The sequence below is a fragment of the Lepidothrix coronata genome, unplaced genomic scaffold (assembly GCF_001604755.1).
Source record: "Lepidothrix coronata isolate B3197 unplaced genomic scaffold, Lepidothrix_coronata-1.0 Scaffold195, whole genome shotgun sequence".
Lineage (NCBI taxonomy): Eukaryota > Metazoa > Chordata > Aves > Passeriformes > Pipridae > Lepidothrix > Lepidothrix coronata.
In genome coordinates, this window is record NW_016690375.1 from 953,440 (window position 1) to 974,978 (window position 21,539).

Sequence of the window (21,539 nt, forward strand, 5' to 3'; positions counted from 1 at the left end):
TGGGGAATTAGCTTTTGCTTTTAACTCAGATGATAGCTCATGCCTAGGATGAGGTAGTCATGTGCAGTTTGCTCTGCACGAGCTTGCCTCTGGAAGCAGCTGATGCAGTGACAACCACAGGGCCTCCTTGCAGCAGCCAAGTGGTGTTAGCACCTGCCATCACCTCTGTGCTGCTGAGGAGTGAAAGATGCAACAGTGATGCCAAGAAAAGCTGTTTTTACCATAACTGAGCCTACAGAGATTCTTGTAAGCAGTGGCAGCTGATGAGAGCTAAAATCATAGTGGTGGATTCAAGGGGAAAAGAAGCAGATAAAAGAAACTCAATGGAGCCATGCAGAGAGAGTGCCATCAGATAAGCCAGAGTGCCAGCTGCTTTGTGGTGTAACGTGAGTACGGATAAACTCATAGCCTGTAGCACGAACCTAGGAGTTTGTTGACATGTCTCCTCATTTGCTCTGACTCTTGCTGATTTATTTTTGTAACAGTTCAACCAAAGCTATTTCAAGGCATACTGATTTATCATATGGTAAATCAGTGACAGAGCCAGTACCTTGCTTTGTGGAATTACCAAACTAAAAAATATATAAATACTATAATGGAGATGCACGTAACAGTACCTCCAAAAAAACCCAGAAAGTAGTATTATTTTTAAAGTGTTTTTCATTTTAAAAGCTCTTTATATTTTATTGTAGCTAAATGAATGTGAAAGGTGTGTTCAATTTTTCTCCCTGGTTTCCCTATTAATGTTGAAGGGTAGGAAGAAATTATACTCATTTGTATTCCTGGACATAATATAAATGAAAAATGAATATTTTATTGCTAATGGCTTTATCAAATGCTGTTCAGATATCTCAGCAAGTTTAGTATATAATTGCATTGCGAACCACAAAAATTAAAACAAAATGCTCAGCTGAGGGCTCTAAAAATAGTGATAATGCAATGCCTAAGTACTAGTACAGGCAATTTTTAACTCTTCTATTCCTTTACAAGTCATATCAGTTTCTTAAGCAGTGTAGTTTGGCCTCCCCAGACTGCACAGAACTTGAGGCTGAGAAGTTGTGTCAAAATGGATGTTTGCTGTAGCAAAATCTTACATATTTTTCAGACATGTGTTATTTGACCAGCTTCAAGGTGTATGTATCTTAAGTAGCAAACTAATTGTATGGCTGGTACATCACAGCAGCTACATAAAGATTTTTTTTCAGTCGATTTTGTGTATTTTTATATCTAAATATATATATATACACTATATGTACACTATATATACTTTAGATATATTAGATATATTTTAATATACGTAATAGCCTGTATTTAGACTAAAGGGGATGGGTGTTGACCAAAGGAAGAGGGAGAGGTAGAGAAGGTGGGAACACTCAGGTTCAGATAGATGGGGTACAAAAGGAGTAGTGTTGGTGATGGGATGGGTGCGGGAATGGGAAGTGCACAGGAGATGCTGTGCAAGTGAGATGTTGTGCAAGGTGAGAAAGATCAGAGTCTTGAAGACAGTCTTGGAGTGTGGGTGGATAAGAGACTGGACATGACCCAGAAATGTGTGCTCTGAGCCCAGAAAGCCAGTTGTATCCTGGGCTGCATCAAAAGCAGCATGGGCAGCAGGTTGAGGGAGGTGGTTCTGCTCATCTACTCTGCTCTGGTGAGATCCCACCTGGAGTGCTGCATTCATCTCTGGGGACCATAGCACAGGAAGGACATCAACATCTTGGAGCAAGTCCAGAGAAGGGCCATGAAGATGATTAGAGGGATGGAGCACCTCTCCTACGAGGAAGGGCTGAGATAATTGGGATTGTTCAGCCTGGAAAACAGAAGGCATGACCTATTTGTGGCCTTCCAGTACCTGAAGGGAGCCCACAAGAAAGAAGGATGCATGTAGTGACAGGACAAACGGGAATGGCTTCAAACAGAGAGAGTAGGTTTAGGTTAGATGTTAGGAATAAATTCTTTACTGTGAGGGTGGTGAGACACTGGCACAAGTTGCCCAGAGAAGTTGTGGATGCCCCACCCCTGGAAGTGTTCAAGGCCAGGTTAAATGAGTCTCTGAGCAACCTGGTTTATGTCCCTGCCCACGGCAGAGAGGGTTGGAACTAGGTCATCTCTGTGGTTCTTTCCAACCCAACCCAACCCATTCCACAGTTCTGTGATTCTATGAATACCTTGATTAGTGCTGGGAAGAGCAGTAAGTATTAGACTGGGGTAGGTAAGAAGAACAAGTATAACTAGAAAAATTGTGGAGAGCTTACTGCAGTTGGGGCAGTTTCTGTTGAACCCTCTGATAGGGTGGGAATTGAATTACCTGTTGTGCCTTACCCTTATTCTTTCCTATGAGAATGAAAGTTACTGTGTGAGGGTGGAAAGTCAGCATACCACATAATCAAGGAATTTTCGTTCTGCTTTGACCAACTTCACTTTGGAACCTGCTCCCTAAACCAAAAAGCAGGCTTAGCTTTCTAGAAACTGTGTCTATGGTAATCAAAATTTATACATTTCAGAAGCTGACATATTGCCTTCTGTTGCACAAATAGATTCAGCTTCCTAAAATCATTAAAGAGTATTACAATTAAAACCACTGTGAAGCAAATAATATGTCAAAACTTACTTACTAATTATTTACCTTTTATTTCTGTCACCATTATATGGAAGCAGTGCTGCGGCCATGGAAAATCTATTTCAAATTGTTAAATGCCACTTACTTCTTTTCTTGTAGTGGGGAAAAAACCTCAATCGTGTCTTCCTTGATTTAGCAGCAGACACATAAAGATGTTTAAAATGTTTCCTCTAAGCTGTTATTGGGTAATTCAAGGAAGTTGTGAGAATGGTGCCTCTGCATCCAAATAAGTTAAAAGACACTGTCAAAAGTGGTTCCATACTGAAATTGTAAAAACCCTTCTGAGAACTGATGAAGAAGTGAGAATAATTGCAGTCACAACATTTGGAAAGTGCAAAATAGCTTGTTAAAACCTCAGTGAAATGCATAGCAATTGAAGGCATCTGAATTTTTTTGGGAATCACAGAAAAATAAAACATAGCCTCATATTGAAACACCAATGTGAAAATCTGGCAAAGTTACCTACATAATGCTTACAAAGTAAAGTAAAGGTAGGAAACAACTGGACAACTGAGCAGCAAGTTATTAATGAAAATCAGGTTGGCTTCATCATGTTCAGAATTGAAAAATAAGTTCTGTTAGTATTATGAAAGATTGCCCTCATTTAGATGAAGACACTCTATGACAGGGAAACTATAATCAGAAGACCAACCACAATATTGGAGGAGATATCACCTGTATCCCAATGTACTTTTGGGCAAAGAGATACACTGAACAGTAAAGCATGTATACTTTTTTGGACATGAGTTTAGTGTATGTTAAAATGTGTACCTTAAAGAAAAATATTCATTAATAGCTAGTGGAAATAGATTTTTGTCTCGAAGGAATCGTGTCTCTTGTAGACTAAAAAAAAAAGACATTACATTGTAAGGAGATCACAAATATCTTTCAGTGCTTCATGGAGAGCAGTTAATTGTATGAGTATATGAAAATAGGAACTGTTTTGCTGAAATTGGCACTTAAATTTGTGTCTGGCCGAAACAATGGCCATCTGTGGATAGTTCAGAGGGACTTACAGAGCAACCTGTTTTCAGGAGCATTTTTTTCCTAACCCATCAAGATAATTGCTTCCACATATCCAGTAATATTTAAATGTATATTCTGTAAATATTTTTGTCCTCCTTAATGCAATTGTAGGTGCATTTATTGGTTGTATTAATATCTGATCCTTTCTGGCTACAGCTTCTATCTTGGTCCCAATATACTATGCTGTGTAATGATACAGAACACGCATGTGTGTATAAGAGAGGGAGAAGAGTCAATTCTGGTACCTGATTTTACCTTTGTCAGTTTAATTAATTGGTTACTTCTTTTCTAAGTGTTTCATTTGGAAGTGCAGAAAACCAATGGATCTCTATGCAGGGAAGATATAGGAGTTTGAGAGAGCCCACAAATTCTTTGCTGATACACTCTGAGTGGATACAGACATTTTCTTCTAGATTCAGGCTATAACTGTGGTATGGAGTATCAGGTAGTTACTCAGTGCTGTGATGCAGACTTTGGAGAAAGAACGTGTCTTTGTGACTAGAGTAAAGAAAAACCAACAAAAACCCCACTGAACCTACTGTGTGAGGCAGCCATCATATTTGCCACAAAGCTAAGTGCAGTTTGAGCAAAAAAACGTGTACATTTGAACCTGAAAGATCTCCTGCAAGTAAAGAAAAGCAATTGAAATAGGCAGCCTGCAGATTAAAATCCCAGGAGAGCACTTGGTTCTCTCAATTGCCTGCTGAAAGAGCAGAAAAAGCTGATGTTATATGATATTATTAGGAAAGAATATACAATAACAAAATGTCAAGGCTGGATAGTATAGTCAATGAAGTATGAAAGAAACAATAGAAACTGAAGGGGGAGTAGAGTTTTGCTCAAGGAAATCAGTTCTCGACTGTGTTATCAACAAAGCATTTGCATCTGTGAAAGCAACCCCCTGGTTTTCATTAGGATAAAAATATGTCTGGAGTTGCATTTAATATAATGTGTCATAGTAGCAGTCCCAACTCACACAGTGACAGTAATTGATGATCCTGCAAGTACTTTTCTCCAAAAGATGTTAACCCCAAAGTCATTTTCCAAATTACTTTTGAAATTAGATTCTGCTTGCAATGGAAGTGAAGGGGGTTTTTAGAGATTAACTCAAGGTGAATTTGCTGTTTGGGAAGGTAAAAATGGTTTTCTCCTACATATTAATGGACCCTTCATCTAATCTCTGTGTGCCAGGAAGTTATCTGACCAAGGAAACTTGTGTCTCTGTTTATTATGGCTTTTGTGGAGGAAAGCAAGGGATGACGACAAACTGGAGGGATGAGCAAGGGGAAACTAAAGAGCAGAAAGGAAGAGATATTTGCTATTACATAAATATGTTAATATGTGTCGTTGTCTATTATGAGAAATGTGACATTTCTATGCTTATAAAAATACTGTGTTTTTTCCTTTGTATATACTCCACTGTAAACCAGAAACCCCTAGATCTCTTTCTTTAAATTTACACATTTAAAACCATGTTTATTAAGGTGTTTTCCTTGCGCCAGCTACTAAATTATTTTTATGTTAAAAATTTTCATATTGCCATTTTTTTGAAACTGAAGAACCAGTAGTAATAGTAATTTGTGCCTAGTACTTTCATATTCTTACATTTTTGTATTTAATATAAGGAGAGGAGAGATAGGTAACTTGGTCAATTTAAATATTTGAGTAAATTAAGTTTATATTAAATATAAATAAACAATGTGAAAATATAATCTGAGTGTGAACTACTTCAAACACTGTAACCCTGCAACAAATTGTGGTTATGCACACTTTATGTTGCATGCTGGTTATGGGCTTTATAATTGATTCATCCTAATTAAAAGGCTAAAAGAGCATTTTTCCAGCTATTTTTCAAAGTAGAAAGTTAACAAAATATGCTTCCTGCTGATCCCTCCTTGCTGAAAAAAATTATTGTGTAAAGTATTAGATTTTATAGACTTCCTGAGAACTCAGAGTATTCTAAAATAAACAGTACTAGACATACAAATGCTGTTAAGTGATAGATCAATGTCTTATATGAGGTGAAATTTCCGGCTGGCATTTCACAGCTCAGGTGATTAGCTTTGCTTACGTTGTAAGAGCAGTCAGGTCTAATCTGTACACCTGTATACTAATTGCTCATTGTTAATCAGTAGAGAATTGAACGACTGAAAACATACTTGGCCACATACTAGCATAAAAAGAGGTAGCAAGATGCAGTAGCAGATGTAATTTATGCTTCATCCCTGCAGTGGGAGCTGCAATAATTCAGGTGGCCTTCTAAGCTATGGGAGCAGCAAGCAGCAAGACCAGGCGAATGCTGGAAAACAATAATTAAATGTCTCAGCTTTTAATTGCATTTATTAATACTTAGTAAGAATAATTAACTATACCTTCTAATAAGAGAGTCAGGAAATAGAATTTATGAATTCTATTCAGAGATGTTAGAAAATAGGCCTATCCACCGTATAAGGAGGCACACTCTCTTAGTGAGAGAGATTGGAGGTGTTGGGGACAGTTTCTCAAACATGGTGTGGGGGTAAGAGATGAAAGTTTGTATTGTGTATCTACTGTCTTTTCTTATCTAAACTAATATTCATTTTTCTGGCCTCATTTTTTTAATAGGATTTTTTTGCATGATGTATGTGTATCAGCAAAGCCTCTTTGTGATGCTAAATAGTATAGAAATTACAGAGATCAGAACACTCCAAAAGTGTGTAGACCATTGCGCAATCTGGATGAATAACTGGATTTCTGATTGTGTCTTTGTTTCTAACCTCCCTTCACAGCTTTGAGCAAATCACTTTCCCTTCTTTTTCACTTCCACAGATAAAATGGGATAATAACATTTAAGTACAATATTTCATACAGATACTATGCAGACCCATTAATAAATCCATTTGCAGGTCTTTGATTATCTTCAGTATATCAAAATGTCACTACTGAGTTTGCTGACTGCACTTATTAATTTCCTAGCTCTACTCAACTTCTAGATTGTAAAATGATACTTTGTAACATAACTTATGATACAACTAAAACTATCACTCTGAAAGTCAGTTCAACACTCCTTAGTAAAAGCTATAAAGTACACAGATTGTCTTTTCTTCAGTTATTATAAAGATTTATTTGATCTCTAGCTCTAATATCCACTGAAGGTTTTCTCTGTCAGTATTAACTTCTTAGATCAATAAATTGTGATACTGATCTCCAGAGAAGTCAATGTCTGCCAAATACCATTGCAGTGTTTACCCTTGTTGAAAAGCAGTTGTAGCAAATTAAATTGGCTTCTGTCAGTGGACAGTCCTTTTTTTATGGTACAATTAATGAGGGTTGATACATGGGCCACTTCCTAGAAAAGATGAGATTAAAGGCAAGGGTTTGTACCAAGAAAAATCCGAATTTATGAGGTGAGGTGAAGCTGCTTTCATTTAAAGAATAGTTGCTGCAGACTGGAAGATGACTCTTGTTTTCAAAGGAGCATGTTTTTCACAATGTGCACATACCTGATCGTCTGTATTGTTGGAAAACCACTGACTATATTCTCTACTCTGCTGTTAGACAATTTACATCAGTATGCAGGTTTGTGAAACATTCTGCTCTGAGGCAGGTATACACAAGTGGAAGAAAACAAAGCCAAGCCTGTAACTACTTTAAAACAGCTCCAGAAAGAGCTGCTTTTTCTTTTATCTGGCTCAAATGGTGGTTATCTGTCCTCAAACAGGATCCTGATCCTTGATCTCCAAGCAGGATGTAGAATTTTGTTCTCTTAGACTTGTTTTCTTCCTTTGCCTTCTTATCAAGAAACGTCATGATAGTTAATCACATTTTTAACGTTGCTCTCTGAGGATAAATGATTAACATGGCCTAGCAGTGACTCCAAGGTACCCATTCAGTTGCACAGGAAGGATGATGTATATTTAGACTGATCAGCTCCAGAAATTAGAATAAAACTTGAGCATTGATCTTTGTAATCATGGAAAAATTGCTGGAAAAATTCTAATAATGTCTAGATAATGTTCTGTATTTTAACAGCCTGTTCCAGACTAAAATTTGCCTAAAAGCACTGAAAAGACAACATCAAATAAAAAGTACCCATTGGGTGAATTCCTCACAGTGATATTTTTTTATATGTATGGGGAGCTTTAGACTGCAAAGTGTGATTGTGATAAATACACCATGAACAGAATATTTAGGGGGGCTGTGATGTTGTTTGAAATTGTTAGTATATACCTTCAGGAGGGCAAGCTGACAGTACCTCTCAAAGCAGCGATTAGTTTTTAGAAGCTCAAGAAACAACACTTTTGGTACTGTCTCACTCAATTCTCTGCTATAATAAACTGTGTTAGTGCTACTAGATTTAATTAATTTACAAAGGCATGGAAACAGCTGTGCATTCCTTAGAGGGGAAAATTACTGAAGTTCTTGGAGGGGGCCACTGAGAGTATGTACATGTGAACAGCGCTGGTCAGGGACAGACTCTTCTGCCTATGCTCCTATCTGGTCAGACTCAAAGTCTGGCCATTTTCAGTTCAGAAGCTGTGTAGTCACAGTGCTCCTTCAAATATACCCCATCTCTCAACAGCCTTACTAGTTCAGGCATGGTGCCACACCAGTGTGACATTCAGATGTGGGCTGGGTCGTGTCCAGTCATCATGGAAGAGCAGATGTTCTTCTGAGGTATGTGCCCTGAGATGTTTTGTCAAGGAACATAATCATTGCAACTTCTAGTTGCAAATTAGGGCACTTGATTTGGTTTGGAAGCAGCTACTTGATTTTTTTTCCTGTCTCAGGTTTTTTCTAATCTGTGTAAATTAAAAGACAAATTGTCCTCAGCTGAACTGTTGGCTTTTGATGCAGAATGCTCCTGCAGAGGAGGTGTCCAGTCTGTCTGTACTTTGAGTTTAGTCTAAAAGAGCTATGTTTCACTTCCTTTTGTAAAGATTATTGGCCAGTTTTCTTGGTTGAGTGCAGGAGTCCATGTTAAAATTTGTAATGTTTCTGAATACCAGACTGATCAATTCTACAGAAATATTGGCTTTCTGACATGCTATAATTTCCCTTATTCCTCAACAACTTCTCTGTGTTCCATGTGTTATTAATTACCTGACTCTCTCTTTCTCTTAGGAAATAATTACCATGGTCCCCTTCTTTTTCCTTTATTTACATCTCTTTTATTTAGCAAGTAACTGTTGTCTCTTCTTTCCGGTGTGGTGTAACTGATGGGTATCTAAGTAAATTCAGAAATTTTCTTAGTGGGTGTTAACTTTGAAGTCTGTGTGCTCTTTTTGAGATCTGACGTAGGGATTTTGTACCCAAAATTTTATCTCATTTTTCATCATGTACCAGTTGGTTGAATAAAATGCAATGTCTCTACATAATGTAAAAATCTTCTGATGAGTGATCTGTTATCACTTAATGGGTGGAGCCATATTCTTCACTTGCAGAATTTAGGTTTTTTAAAGGGCTCAGAGTAGATTCATATTGATGTGAAAACAGGTATCAGATTAGTTAAACAAGCTGATTCCATTAATTCATTCTACATTGCAATGTTACAGTACGAAAAGGAAATGCATTTCTAGGCCATGCAAATTTGTTGATTTTTTTTGTATTCTTCATTTTATCTTTTCTGTTTTATTGGTGGTTGTGATGGATTTCTTTTAATTTTATCATTTAAGGAGTTATTTTCCAAAAAGTATCTTATATTCTAGTTTTCCCCAGAACAGTTGTGTTATTGTTTATATATTTTTTTTTTAAATCCAGATTTTATTCTATTATTATTACCATTCCAAATCGCTAAGAGCTTCCACACTTCTTTTCATATCTATCACAGCTGTGAAAATAATGACCATACTAACCAACAGAGAGAGTAGGGGTTTAGATCAATCTTTCAAACATTTAGATTTGATAGGTCCATTGAAGAATAATGACTTATTTTTATTAACAACTTTGGTCCTCCCTGTTTCTTTTCATATATTAGGGCTTATTTGTGTATTTGTGCATGTGTTTCAGTCTTTGAATGGGGAGTTAATTTAAAATAAAGAAAATGCAGAGTACTTAACCATTAGTGAAATACTTGAACTAATTACAAGTAAATAAAGTACAGATTGCAGTTGCCTTGTCAATCTAATTCTGTTGGATTTTCAGTGTTGTTTTCAAGCTTTTTTTCTTCTCTCGCAAAATGTAAAAAGCTGTCTACAGAACTTAATTGAAAATGCAAACTCCTGTGTGCTTTTCTTTCAGAGTACAGACATGAGTCCAGCTAGTAGTACCACCTCACTCCCTGTTAGCCCTCTCCCTGAGGAGCCATTGTTTTTCAAGGTATGGTTAATTAATTTAATACTAAATATTGTCTATTAATTTTGGCTTATCATATTATCTGGGGTACTGTGAAGTGCTGTTATTACTTCTTCATTTTGTTTAAATTACTGTGGTATCAGCAGATGTCCTGTGTATATAGCAATAATGCAATTTTCAAGAAATACCTCGAATAAAATGTTATTAGTTTTGAGAGGAATATTTTTCCAGCAGACTAGAGCTATAAACTGTTATTTATAAGACTGTGCTTTTATCCATTTCATGCACTGGTGATACATTTTCATATGGGCATTCCTGGATATGTGTGTATCATCAACAAATTTCTCTTTATTTTGTATTTCAAGTACATGTTTTAATGAAACAGTGATTAGATACTCCAAGGATACAGGAGACATTAAAGATCTGTCAAAGAACAGGTTTGTCGTAAATCTGGTGTAAGCCACAGGCCTGGCATTTTAATAATTTTAATAATAAATGTTTGGACAATGTCCACAACTTCATTAGGTTTAAGCTTTGAGGAGTAAGTGGCAGTGTGTCACTTTTTCAGCTGACTTCATGGTATCCAGCCCTGGGATACAGAATGGCCTTAGGCAGAGCCGGACTCTTGGAAGAGTTCTCCTGAGGCCACCCAGATATTCAGAGCAGTGCTGTGTTGGGAAGCAAAAAACTTGCCAGTTGTTTGGTTAGAAAAAGAAGAGGGAACTTGTGTCTTTCCTCACCATTGACTCAACTGTCATAATACGGACTAAGTTGCACTCACAGGAATATCCCTTTTAAAACTTTTAAATTTTCCCTCTCCTGAATAAGTTTCCACCTTCTGTTTGGATAGAATTAGTTACTTGCACTGTGTTTTCAGTCACTTTATGATGATGCTAAATTACAAATGAAGAACTGGAATGAATAAAGTTTCGTGATATAAAGTTTGTGTCTCTCCTGCACATGGCACAGGAAATACCAGGATCCTTCAGACCTGACCAACTCTGGAAAAAAACCCCTTTTTTGTTTTTTCCATATTTTGTATGTCTGTGCAAGACTCGTAGCCTATAGGTCATAATCAACTAGCTGTTCATAAACAGTTGATTCCTGTTATTAGGATGGTTAAGGATTGTGCTTGCTCAGTTGTTTCATCAGCAGAGGTGATGATCCCAACAAGTGGGATATCAGTGGTCAGCTGTTCACTGATTCTCATTCCTCTTTTGGGATTTCACGTTTACAAGACCCCTGTCCCTCAGTCACATGTGGCTGAAACTGAGCAATGTTATGCCAAGATACCGGGGTGCACATCTTTTTTCCTTGGGACACCACATTAAAGGCACATTGAAGTGTGGTCAACATCCTAAATCAGATTCAGTAGTTATTGTATCTCCCTGTGCCTGGAAAACCACTAAGATATGTCACACAAGAAGAAATGGTCTGCTCAGCACAGATAAAGGTGTAAGAGGTAAGAAAATCTAACTTGAAAAAGTACAATGAACTGTCATGCTGAGGTAAGCAAATGCTGCTCTGTTTGCATCAGGGAAGCTCTGACAAGTACATTGTAGTGCCTTTATTTTTGGAGGAGATGGTGCTTGTATAGCTCAAAATGGGTTGTAAATTACTTATTTGGAATGGAATAGTCGCTCTAACAAAACAGTAAAGAAATTTTTCAGATTAAAAGTCTAGTAGAAAATGGTACAAGAAACTGAACAATAGGGCAGGGAGCATTATTTAATCTTTAATTTTCATTCAGTTTTCAAAACAGGAAACATTTTCCTCTGGAATTCAAGTAAAATGGAGGTCAGACCAGGAAAAAGTCAAATACATCTCCCAGCCAATACCCTTTAGTAGAAAAAAAAAAAAAAAGAGTAATTTACAGTGTAACAATTTCTGTTATTTCTCCTTGACTCACTCCAAGAGAGACCAGTATTGTTCCCATAGTAATGTGAATAACAGGTTTTACAAGTCATAACCCTCTCCAAATACTGTCAGTCAATACTATTGGCTTTTGATAATGGGATGATGCATTTCCCTTAGCAACATGATAATAACCTTTCCCACATCCTTGCTGTAGAAATGAAGATTGAAAAAGAAATTCCATTCTGTGGTTCTGAAAACAGAGGTGAAATGAAGCAGGGCTCTAAAAACTGCCTCTCTTTGGGATAGTTGAGGATCTCTGAGCTAATGAGCTTTTATATTAGACTGTGAAATGAAACCCAGCCCCAGTTCTCAACCATACCAAGAAAGACAACTGTCCTTCCTTGGATTTTAATAATTTACCTTTATTTTTGTTTAAAGAAAGAATACAAATCCTGTCATCATACTCTTGTTTTACTTCCAACTTCACCAAAGCAGAAGCCTGGCATTTTTAATCCCACAGGATATGTGCTGTATAAATATGGAGAACCTAAGCTTGTTCAAAACCATTTTAAGATTTTGAATTTAATCTAATGAAAGTTGGAAACAAGATTCCCCTGGGAGTGCTTGCACTCCTAACATGGAACTCAGCTACCATTCTCCCAGTCTATTCCACATGCTGTAACATGCAGCACTGCCAGAAAGATGCAAATCATATGAGACCATACTCAGGAGTATTTGGAGGAAGATCGCTTCCAGTGCAGCAAGAGATACTCCACCTGGGTCCATTGTATGCTGCTATTTTAATTGAATCATTGTGCTTTTTTTATGTTAAGATTGTACCGTTAAAAGAGCATAAGTGATACCTAGCAAAAGGAATAGAAAACAATTGAGTAAGAAATAAAGGTAGCCAACTCCAGTGCTATTTAATCCTAAAAGCAACCATGAGAAAATGAAAAGATAAATATATCATTAGCGCCGTTCAGCAACTTTTGCTCCATAGCTATTGTAAATAGTAAATTTTGTTTTCTGTGAGGAAAAAGGAACTTTACACAACAGCCAGAAATGCACACAATTTTGTGTGCCTTCGGGTTTCCTTCTCCCTATGGAGTTAGTGACAAACAGGTATTCAGAGCAGTCTTCTTTAGCTGTGCTCTTCAAAATCTTGGAAAAAAGTCTGATTCAGCTGCATATGCAGACACTTTTGAAAAGTTTCTCTGAAAGAATTTTTGATAAAACACTCATAGGCATTTCATTTTACTGATTATTATTATGTCAAATTCCAGCTTTCAGTCCTCTGCTGTTTTCCGTGGTTAAAAGTGTTTAAAAAAGCAATATATTTTCTCATATTATGGGAAAAATTTATTTCTCCTCTCACAAAAGAACATCATCTTTGTTGATGGTTTTGAACTTAAACTCTTCTATAGAGAGGATCTTCCTTTGAACAGAAATTTATTATTCTGTCCCTGTATAATATTGCTTGAAGAATTAGGTCCTTATCTTGTGGGGAAAAAGTTGTGTCACAGTTGAAAAATTTTAGAATTAAAAATTTGAAATAAAACAGTATTTGTCATGCAACTTAAGTTAAAGTGTTATTCTATGTTATAATAGCAAAACCGTAGCTGGCTCAAATGTGAGTGACTTTTAATTATGACTACTTATATCTATGCTTATTAGCTGGAAATAAAAATAATCCTGCCTTTCATTTAGAAGATAAGTGAAGGAAGGGATATTTCTAAAAGGTCAACTTACCAAGCAATGTCTCATCAATTTTTTAGAACCTGTTCTTTTCTCCTACTCATTATACTGTGCTTTATTATAATAGTATTTTATTATTTTTAAATTGTTCTAAAATATAGTGACAGCCTTTTAAGAAGAGATATATGGCAGCCATTTAGTACATAAGATAGCTAATATTACCTAATTATCTATTATAATGAGCATCAGTCTCACTGGTTATTAGCCACAACCAAGTTGTAAATAAGAACCATAAATTTATAATAGGAATGTTTAATTGTGTTTCAATTCTATGATTAATCTCAACCACGCTTTACTAATTGTCATTAAACAAAAGCAAAAATAAATCTTCCATCCTTTCCTTTCTGCTTTGAGGGAGTTGAGAATTTCCTTCAGCATTTATTATCTTACTGTGTTCTGACTTCTGTAATTAATACTCTTCATGCAAATTCCCTAAGTAAGAAAACGTAAGTGCCAGCAGAAGCCACAAAAGCTAACAGTCCTCAGCAGTGTTGCCACTGCTGTAGGTCTATATAGATCTATACTAAAATAGGTCTGTACTAACAGTTCTGCTGTTCATCCTGCAGCTCTACTGGCTCTGTAAACACAGACCTTTGCAGTCACTGATGGACACAACTCTGGCAGCTCATGACATTTGTGCATACAACTTAGCAAGAGATAAATTTTCCATTTGGTCAATAATCAGATTAATAATTTTGCTGTGGATGTTTGGAATAATCAATATGACAGTCACAATAGTGATCGATGGTTAGCCCAGCAGACTTATCTTTGAGAGTGTGACTTTATATATCCAGGTGAAGAATGAAGTCATTTCCTAACTTAGTCAGCAGTGATGACAAAAAAATGGGCCTATACTTCAAAAAGCTTCTTATGCTAGTTGACACAGCAGGCATATTTACCCTCTCTACCTTAAATGCAGTATTTCCAGTATTTTAAATATTTGTTGTCACTTCTTTAAATAAGACCATTTTAATGTATTGTTTGTTTTTGAAACATACTCTGAAATAATCACATAGACATTCTGACCCATGGGCAGATAGAGGTTAGGGTTCACTGATCCTGTTTCATGGGCTGGAGGCCTCATTAGCTCTCGTCCATCTCCTTCCGCCCTCTGCCTGAATTTCTGCTTCCTCTTCGAAGCATATAAGTTCTCAAACCTCTGTGGTTTTTGTTTGGTTTTTTGTTTGGTTTTTTTTGGGGGGGGTTGGTTTTGGGGTTTTTTTTGTGGATGTTTTTGGTATTTTTACTAAAGTGAATAGAGTTATACAAGTATGACTCATGCAACCCCACCTCTATTAATCTGCTGCCCCAGTCTCCATCTTATTTTAAACCAGTCTGTCACCATTCTTCAGTGGTTTAATCAGTTCCTCCCACTTTTTAATTTTATTTCCATGTCAGTATTTGCTTTCTTTATGACTCCTTATGTCTTACTGGTGTAGCACAGACTTATAAAAGTCACATCATCACAGCAGCTTTCTGCCTTTGATGAAAGCCTTTAATTTTGTAATTTCTCAAAAAGATTTATACATCTGATTTGTTTTGCAGTCTTTATCATCCTAGTCTATGATACCTGCAAAACCACTGAATTTATCATGAAGGTAGGAGTCCAAAGTAGGTATTATGGGTCCTATTGCAATAAGCATCTGTATATCTATTCACTCTATTTTCCTTTTCCTTAGTAGGTCTGTGCACACTTTTCCTTAGGAACAGGGTTCTGCCAGCAAGCCTATCTGATTATGACCACATCACCTGTTTCATGAGTAATATTTGCATCAGCCCATCCAGCAGGGTGTGGATGTGGCTATGAAATTATCTTTCTCAGCTTTGACTGATATGAAATGGAGTGAAAAAGAATAGTATTATCAAAATAGAACTTAATAAAAGAAAAAAATAAAAAACCAACTCTTTATGTATTTTATGTGTGTCCATTGAAAAAGCTTTCCTGTACACCATGGAACCAGAAATACCTACCTTTTCCTTCAAGTTTAGAAAGGAGGAAATGTAGAAGACAGCGGAGCTACTGTATAATCCAAAAATACTGCTATACAATTTTGAGGAATACTGTATGTGAGTTAATCATTCAGATAATGTTACTGCTTAGATACTTTGGGCTATTATATGTCCCTACATGGGCATATTTGATTTAGCTCTCTTAGGGGACATTGGGTGAGTAAGGAGAAACAAATAGACTAAACAAGCAATTTTCCAAAGCAGAGTAAAGACCAGGATGCTGTAATGAAGTGTTAAAAAACAGACTGTAGGAAAGAGTGGACTTAAAATGCCTCAATGGATATTCTTTTCTGAATGACTGATGTATAGTTAAGGAAGATTTTATCACCCAGACGAAAGTAGTCTTGAGTGCCTGTGGGTAATCTATACCTGCCAGACTTCATGTATGGAGAAGACAGACAAATATTTACACATTCTGAACATAAGATGATATTTCCTGAGATTACCATTTCTTGCAGGGCTTGCAGGTCAAAGTCTAGTCTGAAAATAAAATACTTCAAGAGAGGTAATAGCTGAAGGCCCTGACACATGAAATGTGAGATCATTCAAGAAAACTTGTTTGAACTCAGTAATACGGTTGTTCTGGACCAAGGACGTTTATTTAAAAGAAAAGATTACTTTTTATTGCAGAGAGTGTAGGTACAACATCAGTAATTTCCCAGTGTCGCTGATATAATTACTAAAAAAATCAGGAATGACCCTGAGAACTACGTTGTATTGTCTGATTTCTTTCTGCCTCAATGCCTTGATCATAGTTTACTTTCTTTCCCAAATTTTGTGGACATGTGTTCTCTTTTAGCATGTTTTCCTTAATTTGTTGAAACTTTTGTCATAGCATGACAGTTAGTTCAATATTTCAAAATTGTAATCCATGATCTTAGGCAAAATTGATGTTTTTAGTGCTGTAAATTCAGTTAGTTTTCTCAGTGGGGCACATACAGGAAAATTATTAATGTGTATCTTATTAAAGTCTCCAAAAGCAAGCAGAAACACGGATGACGCTTCAACAAAGGAATGCAGAAGGATCATCATTACTTTTTTTCAGTTAATATTTGATATAATCAGTACTACAAGGGTAGATATTGGGTTCATTCAGGTTCCTTTCCCTCAGGCAGGCGCATGCTCACAGTGTGTTCTGATGCATACCTACAGAGTAAGTTTGTCCTGCTGAGTACTCTATATCTAATATTTAAAAGTCATAAAACTTGTAACATTATGGGTTCCTGACAAGGTGTTATCACTAAGACTGAAAAAAGATTTTCTTGAAACTCCATGGGAGGATTTTGATATACCCAGTAAGAGCACTTAAAGTTCTTCGCCTCAGTACAGACGGTAAATCCTCCTAATTTCCCTTGTCTAGAGACTGATAGGTGTAAGTAAATCTGGGGGAGTACCTTGGCATGTTGAAGAATCCATTCAGTGCAGGTAGCTTGGGTGCAGCTCCAGGATGAGCTCTGGGGAACAGAAGCCAAGGTAGGAGCTCCTGAAATGCTGACCCTTTGTTTATCAAAGGGCCTTGGGACCTTTGGCCCAGGCAGGTGACTGGACACTGAGGGGCACAGCAGCAGCAGATGACTCCAGACTTTCCTGCCCTTAGACTGTGAGGGTATAAAAGCCCAGGATTTCTTTTGTTCAGGGTTCCTCTTTGGAGACAGTTAAAGCTGTTATGTAGTTATTACACTGTCATTAAATTATATTAAAGATCTGGACATCTGAGACTCTGCTGTGGGAAATGTGGTCTGACTGTGTGGGGTGTGTAGCTGTGAAGGGGCCTTGGTCCCAGCTCAGAGGGTGTGAGAGTAACTGCCAGGGTGGCTCCTGGATGCTCAAACAGAAAACTTCCCTTAACAGGCATTTTTAAAATATAATGAGTTTATTTTTAGTGAGCAGAATTATTATTATAAGAGGTTTGGAGTAAAATTGTGTTTAAATCGATGACACAGTGCCCACTGACTACAGTGGCATGTGCCTTCAGGTCATGGGTGGCATGGATTATATCAGAGGCATCAGTTACTTTAAAGTGAAAATGTTAATCTGTACTGACCATTTTAACTCCAGCAGTTATTTTAAAGGTGAAAATGTAAAACCATATTGACCATTCCAACCCAAGAGTATTTTTTTGTGGTTGTATTGTCATAAATGAAACAAAATTCGAGTGTTTTCATAAACGTCATTCAGTGTAGTGAAAATGTAAACTGTTTGCAATGCAGGAATTAATTTAATAATAATTATATGTTTTCTTCCTAGAATAAATTAAAGAAACTGGGGACTTGAAAATGGGTTTCCTGCAGCTTAGATGTGTATTCTCACTGTAGCAGGTGGTTTCTCCCTTTCTGGCCAATGACCACATTTTTTTTCTCCAGAAAGCTTCTGAAAGACATTTACATGGAAACTTAACATGTTTTTGACAAAAAGTTTTGGCTTCGTCACATAAATGATTTCTAACACAAATCATCCAATCCTTGACTCTTCTAACAAAAGATATATGAACTACTTTCCTGGTGTTGAAATAAGTAATGTTAATGGCCACATTTTCAAACACAATCCCTGTAGAAAACAGGAAAACTGTAGGAAATACAAGGTTAATGTTTTAAAATTCTTATCAAATTGAATGTCTCAAAAGTATGACACTAAAAGTAACTGACTGATTTTGGTAATATTCACCTAGAGTTTGAAGAGACAGATATTTTGGTGAGCAATTTAGACAGCTGTTAAGGAGTGGATATATTCTCTTAAGTGTAATCACCTGAAATTAAAGGCAAGGTTTAATTGCTGAAACAGAGACACCTTGTGCCACTTAGGAAGCCCAGCTCTATCCTGTCTTTCCTCTTGCTCTCTAGTAGAGCAGACAAGGTATTGAGCAGTGATGAATGCTGTGGTTTGATTTTTGTTGTTTTCCTGGTTTCTTTTCCATTTGAGTTTGTTATTTGGACATGCTGTGCCTCTTGGTAAGTTTTAAACTTCTTTGCAAGCCACTTGTTTATACTGTGCTGTTTAATTTTACCAAGGAATGTGACTTGTCTGGGAGGCTTTGATTGGATCATACAGCTGGTGACTTACAGTGTTTGGTTGGGACTTTTGAAGTGCTGTTCCTCTTTCTGCCAACCTTTGCATGGTTGTATAACATTAAAGCTAGTTCTTTGTGAAAAGAAATATTTCCCCCTGCATTTAAAGGTTATAAGATAGTAGTATTTGGATAATTTTTTTTGTTTCTGAATGGTGTAATGTAGTCTTATTTTAAGCCCTAGCTTGTGTGTTCCATTTACTCTCTGTTCTTCTCCTTTCTACTGGTACAGTTCAGTACTTTGATGGTTGGTAGTGAAATGTATTTGTATGTTTAAGGTGACCTTTTAATGCCTTATCATTTGTTTAGGAACCATAAAGTTTTCTGCTCCATTTTACACAATTTTTTAAAAACAGGAGAAGTAAAAAGGTATCTTTGTTTATTGAAACAATATGTAGCTATATGATCTGGCTCTTAATAGTAGTCCAGAAAAGTTATGTCTCTTTACATGTGTAGAATAAGAAATCTATTTATTCAGGTTTCTTCATTTATCAGAGATTAATAAGAGTTCTGAAAGGCATTGGGGATGAAGACTGGAAAGTGTCAGTTTTAATTCTTTTTAAAATGTTGAAAACCTAGTCTCTAGGCTGTGGGTATATTGCATTGTTGTCATGGGGAAAATGGATAGCAAAATGCCATTCGTACTTAAATATCTTAGAGATAACTTTGACAATTAAAAAAAAAAACCCTGTAATTTTTAAAAAATATAAATTTATAAACGTTTTTAAATAAATGGATGAGGATATGATTTACTTGCAAATTTCTATTAAAAAAGGGAGGGGCTAAAGGAAAAAAGAACGCTGCCTTCATGGTTGAAGGAATTGATAATGGGAGGGGAAGGACAAAAAAGCCTAAAAACATACTTAATCACTTGATTTTGTCCTAGTGAATAAAGAACTAAATACTCAGCAGATCATCTGACAGACAATCAGAGAGAATACATGAACTAAGAAGGACACTTTTTTTTTTTTTTTTTTTTTTTAGATTTGATATCTTCGAGCAAGGATGAATGCTATAGATGAGAAGGAATAGCAAATTTTTAGTTTGGATAATATTTTCAAAGTGTTTTAAACTTCTACAGCTATGTGGTACACTGTTATGGGTAGCCTTCTGATAGTTGTGTAATTTTAAATATGAGTTCTGAAAGATAAGATGAAGATAATGAGGTTGTATGGAAGAAAGTTTTCTTAAGGCACACACACACCTCATTCCCAGGTGCCTATCTGTAAAATCTGATGTTTGTTGGTTCTCACAAAAGGCAGCTTTCCTTTGTGATAAAATGATCATTTCAGTTCATGGGATCTGGCTTTGTAGTAAATTTTGAGAAGTTTTTTATCTTGATATGACCAGGGAACATTGAAAATTTATGTCCAAATAATTGTAGTTTTTCATGAGATTAAGATTAGCAAGGGCTTGTGGATCAAGGTATGATCAAGGTATCTCTAAGTACAAAACTGGGGATCTGAAAAGAGATAGGAGAAATCCTTTTCCATTAATTCTGAGTAGTTCAGTTTCATAGACAGCAGATGATGAAGTTCATTGAGGTCAGCAGTGTGGTTGCTCTTTGATAGAAATTGGGAATGACAGGGACCTCCTCTCCGTCCCAACCAGTTCTTTACTCTTGTAGTATTTATTCTCACCAGTATTGTATAGTTCCAGTCCTCATTTCATTAAAGTCACCTCTCAGTCCCCTAAAGGTTCTGTTCCTCTGGTGTCTGATTATCTCTGTTTTCTGAAATCAGCATGACCATTTTCTGTAATCCTTATAAGTCTTGACATGTCAGTACCCAAGAAAGGAATGAACCAGCATAACTGATTGTTGTTTATTTTGTTTGTTTTTTTTTTCTTCACAACGAAGTTTCAGATTTAAGTGAAGGGGAGAAGCACATAATGCTCCACAAGCCTTTACAGAGCAAAACTTTTTTCTGGTGCTTCTAACAAGATGCCTAAATAGCCAGTTTATTTCAATAAATCAGTAAAAAGAGGAAAAGCTCAGAAAAAAAAATAGTTTATCTACAGCTGAACCAATGGAAAAATCATGAATAAGGAATAAATAGTTCTTACAAGCAGCATGACACAAATATTATTGCTGAAGTTTTTTTGTTTACTGTTCACTAAAATACCTATCACCTCACTTCTTTGACAGACTGCTATGTCTGCATCAAATTAAAAATGCTTAGGAAACAGAAACTAACTGGAAATCTGCAGTGTGTAATTATGTATCCTAATAAAAAATATGCAATAAAAGCAAGAAAAAAACAAATAGGAAGAAAATAGGGGAGAGTGAATGTTTAAAATAAAGTAATTATTTGGCATGCCAGTGTTAAAGAACTTAGGAGTTTCATACACAAATTATCAACTTTTAATACTGTGAGAGAAAAAGTTTAAAGATATTAAATATTGTTTTCATTCTGGTATTGCAGCTGATAAGTAGCATGAAATTGAGGTACTGTTTGAGAGGGGAACTTGGACTGTAGTGTTACCTTACTAATTCTGAGTGATTGTTTGGATTGCTCTAGGTCAGTTTTCTTTGGTCAAATTTTCAATCTCTTTGGCTATAGGTCTTTCTATACTTACAAACTTAATAGGCCAAAACCTCTGTGCAAGCAGTTCTGCATGTGCATTTGCTGCTTTGTCCACAGTGAGCTCTGAGAGGAGGGATTTTGTCAAATTGACCACTTGAAGGCAAGTTGTCATATCAATACAGAATTAAATTTGGATAAGAAACGGTTTTCCTGTCCCATGGAAATGTCAAACATTTCAGTACACTCTTGTGTTTCCTAGGAGGAAACAAGCAGATCATATGCCCTGTCATTTGGTCACCCCAAGCTATGAGCGGCCAAGTCTTTGGCTGTGACAGAAAGGTATTTGTCATGATTAGAAGTGACCAAAATGGTACTTGTGGCTTCTTGGTATCTTCATTGTTTTGCTTTA

General features: G+C 36.4%; 1 protein-coding gene across 1 annotated transcript in view; it reads left to right on the top strand.

Moving 5' to 3' along the window:
- CCSER1 (coiled-coil serine rich protein 1) overlaps window positions 1-21,539 on the top strand; it is a 650,146-nt gene that overhangs the window by 306,983 nt on the left and 321,624 nt on the right. Inside the window, exon 7 of the mRNA XM_017831720.1 lies at window positions 9,866-9,943. Coding sequence (XP_017687209.1) covers window positions 9,866-9,943 — 78 coding nt within the window. The remainder of the gene's footprint in view (window positions 1-9,865; window positions 9,944-21,539) is intronic.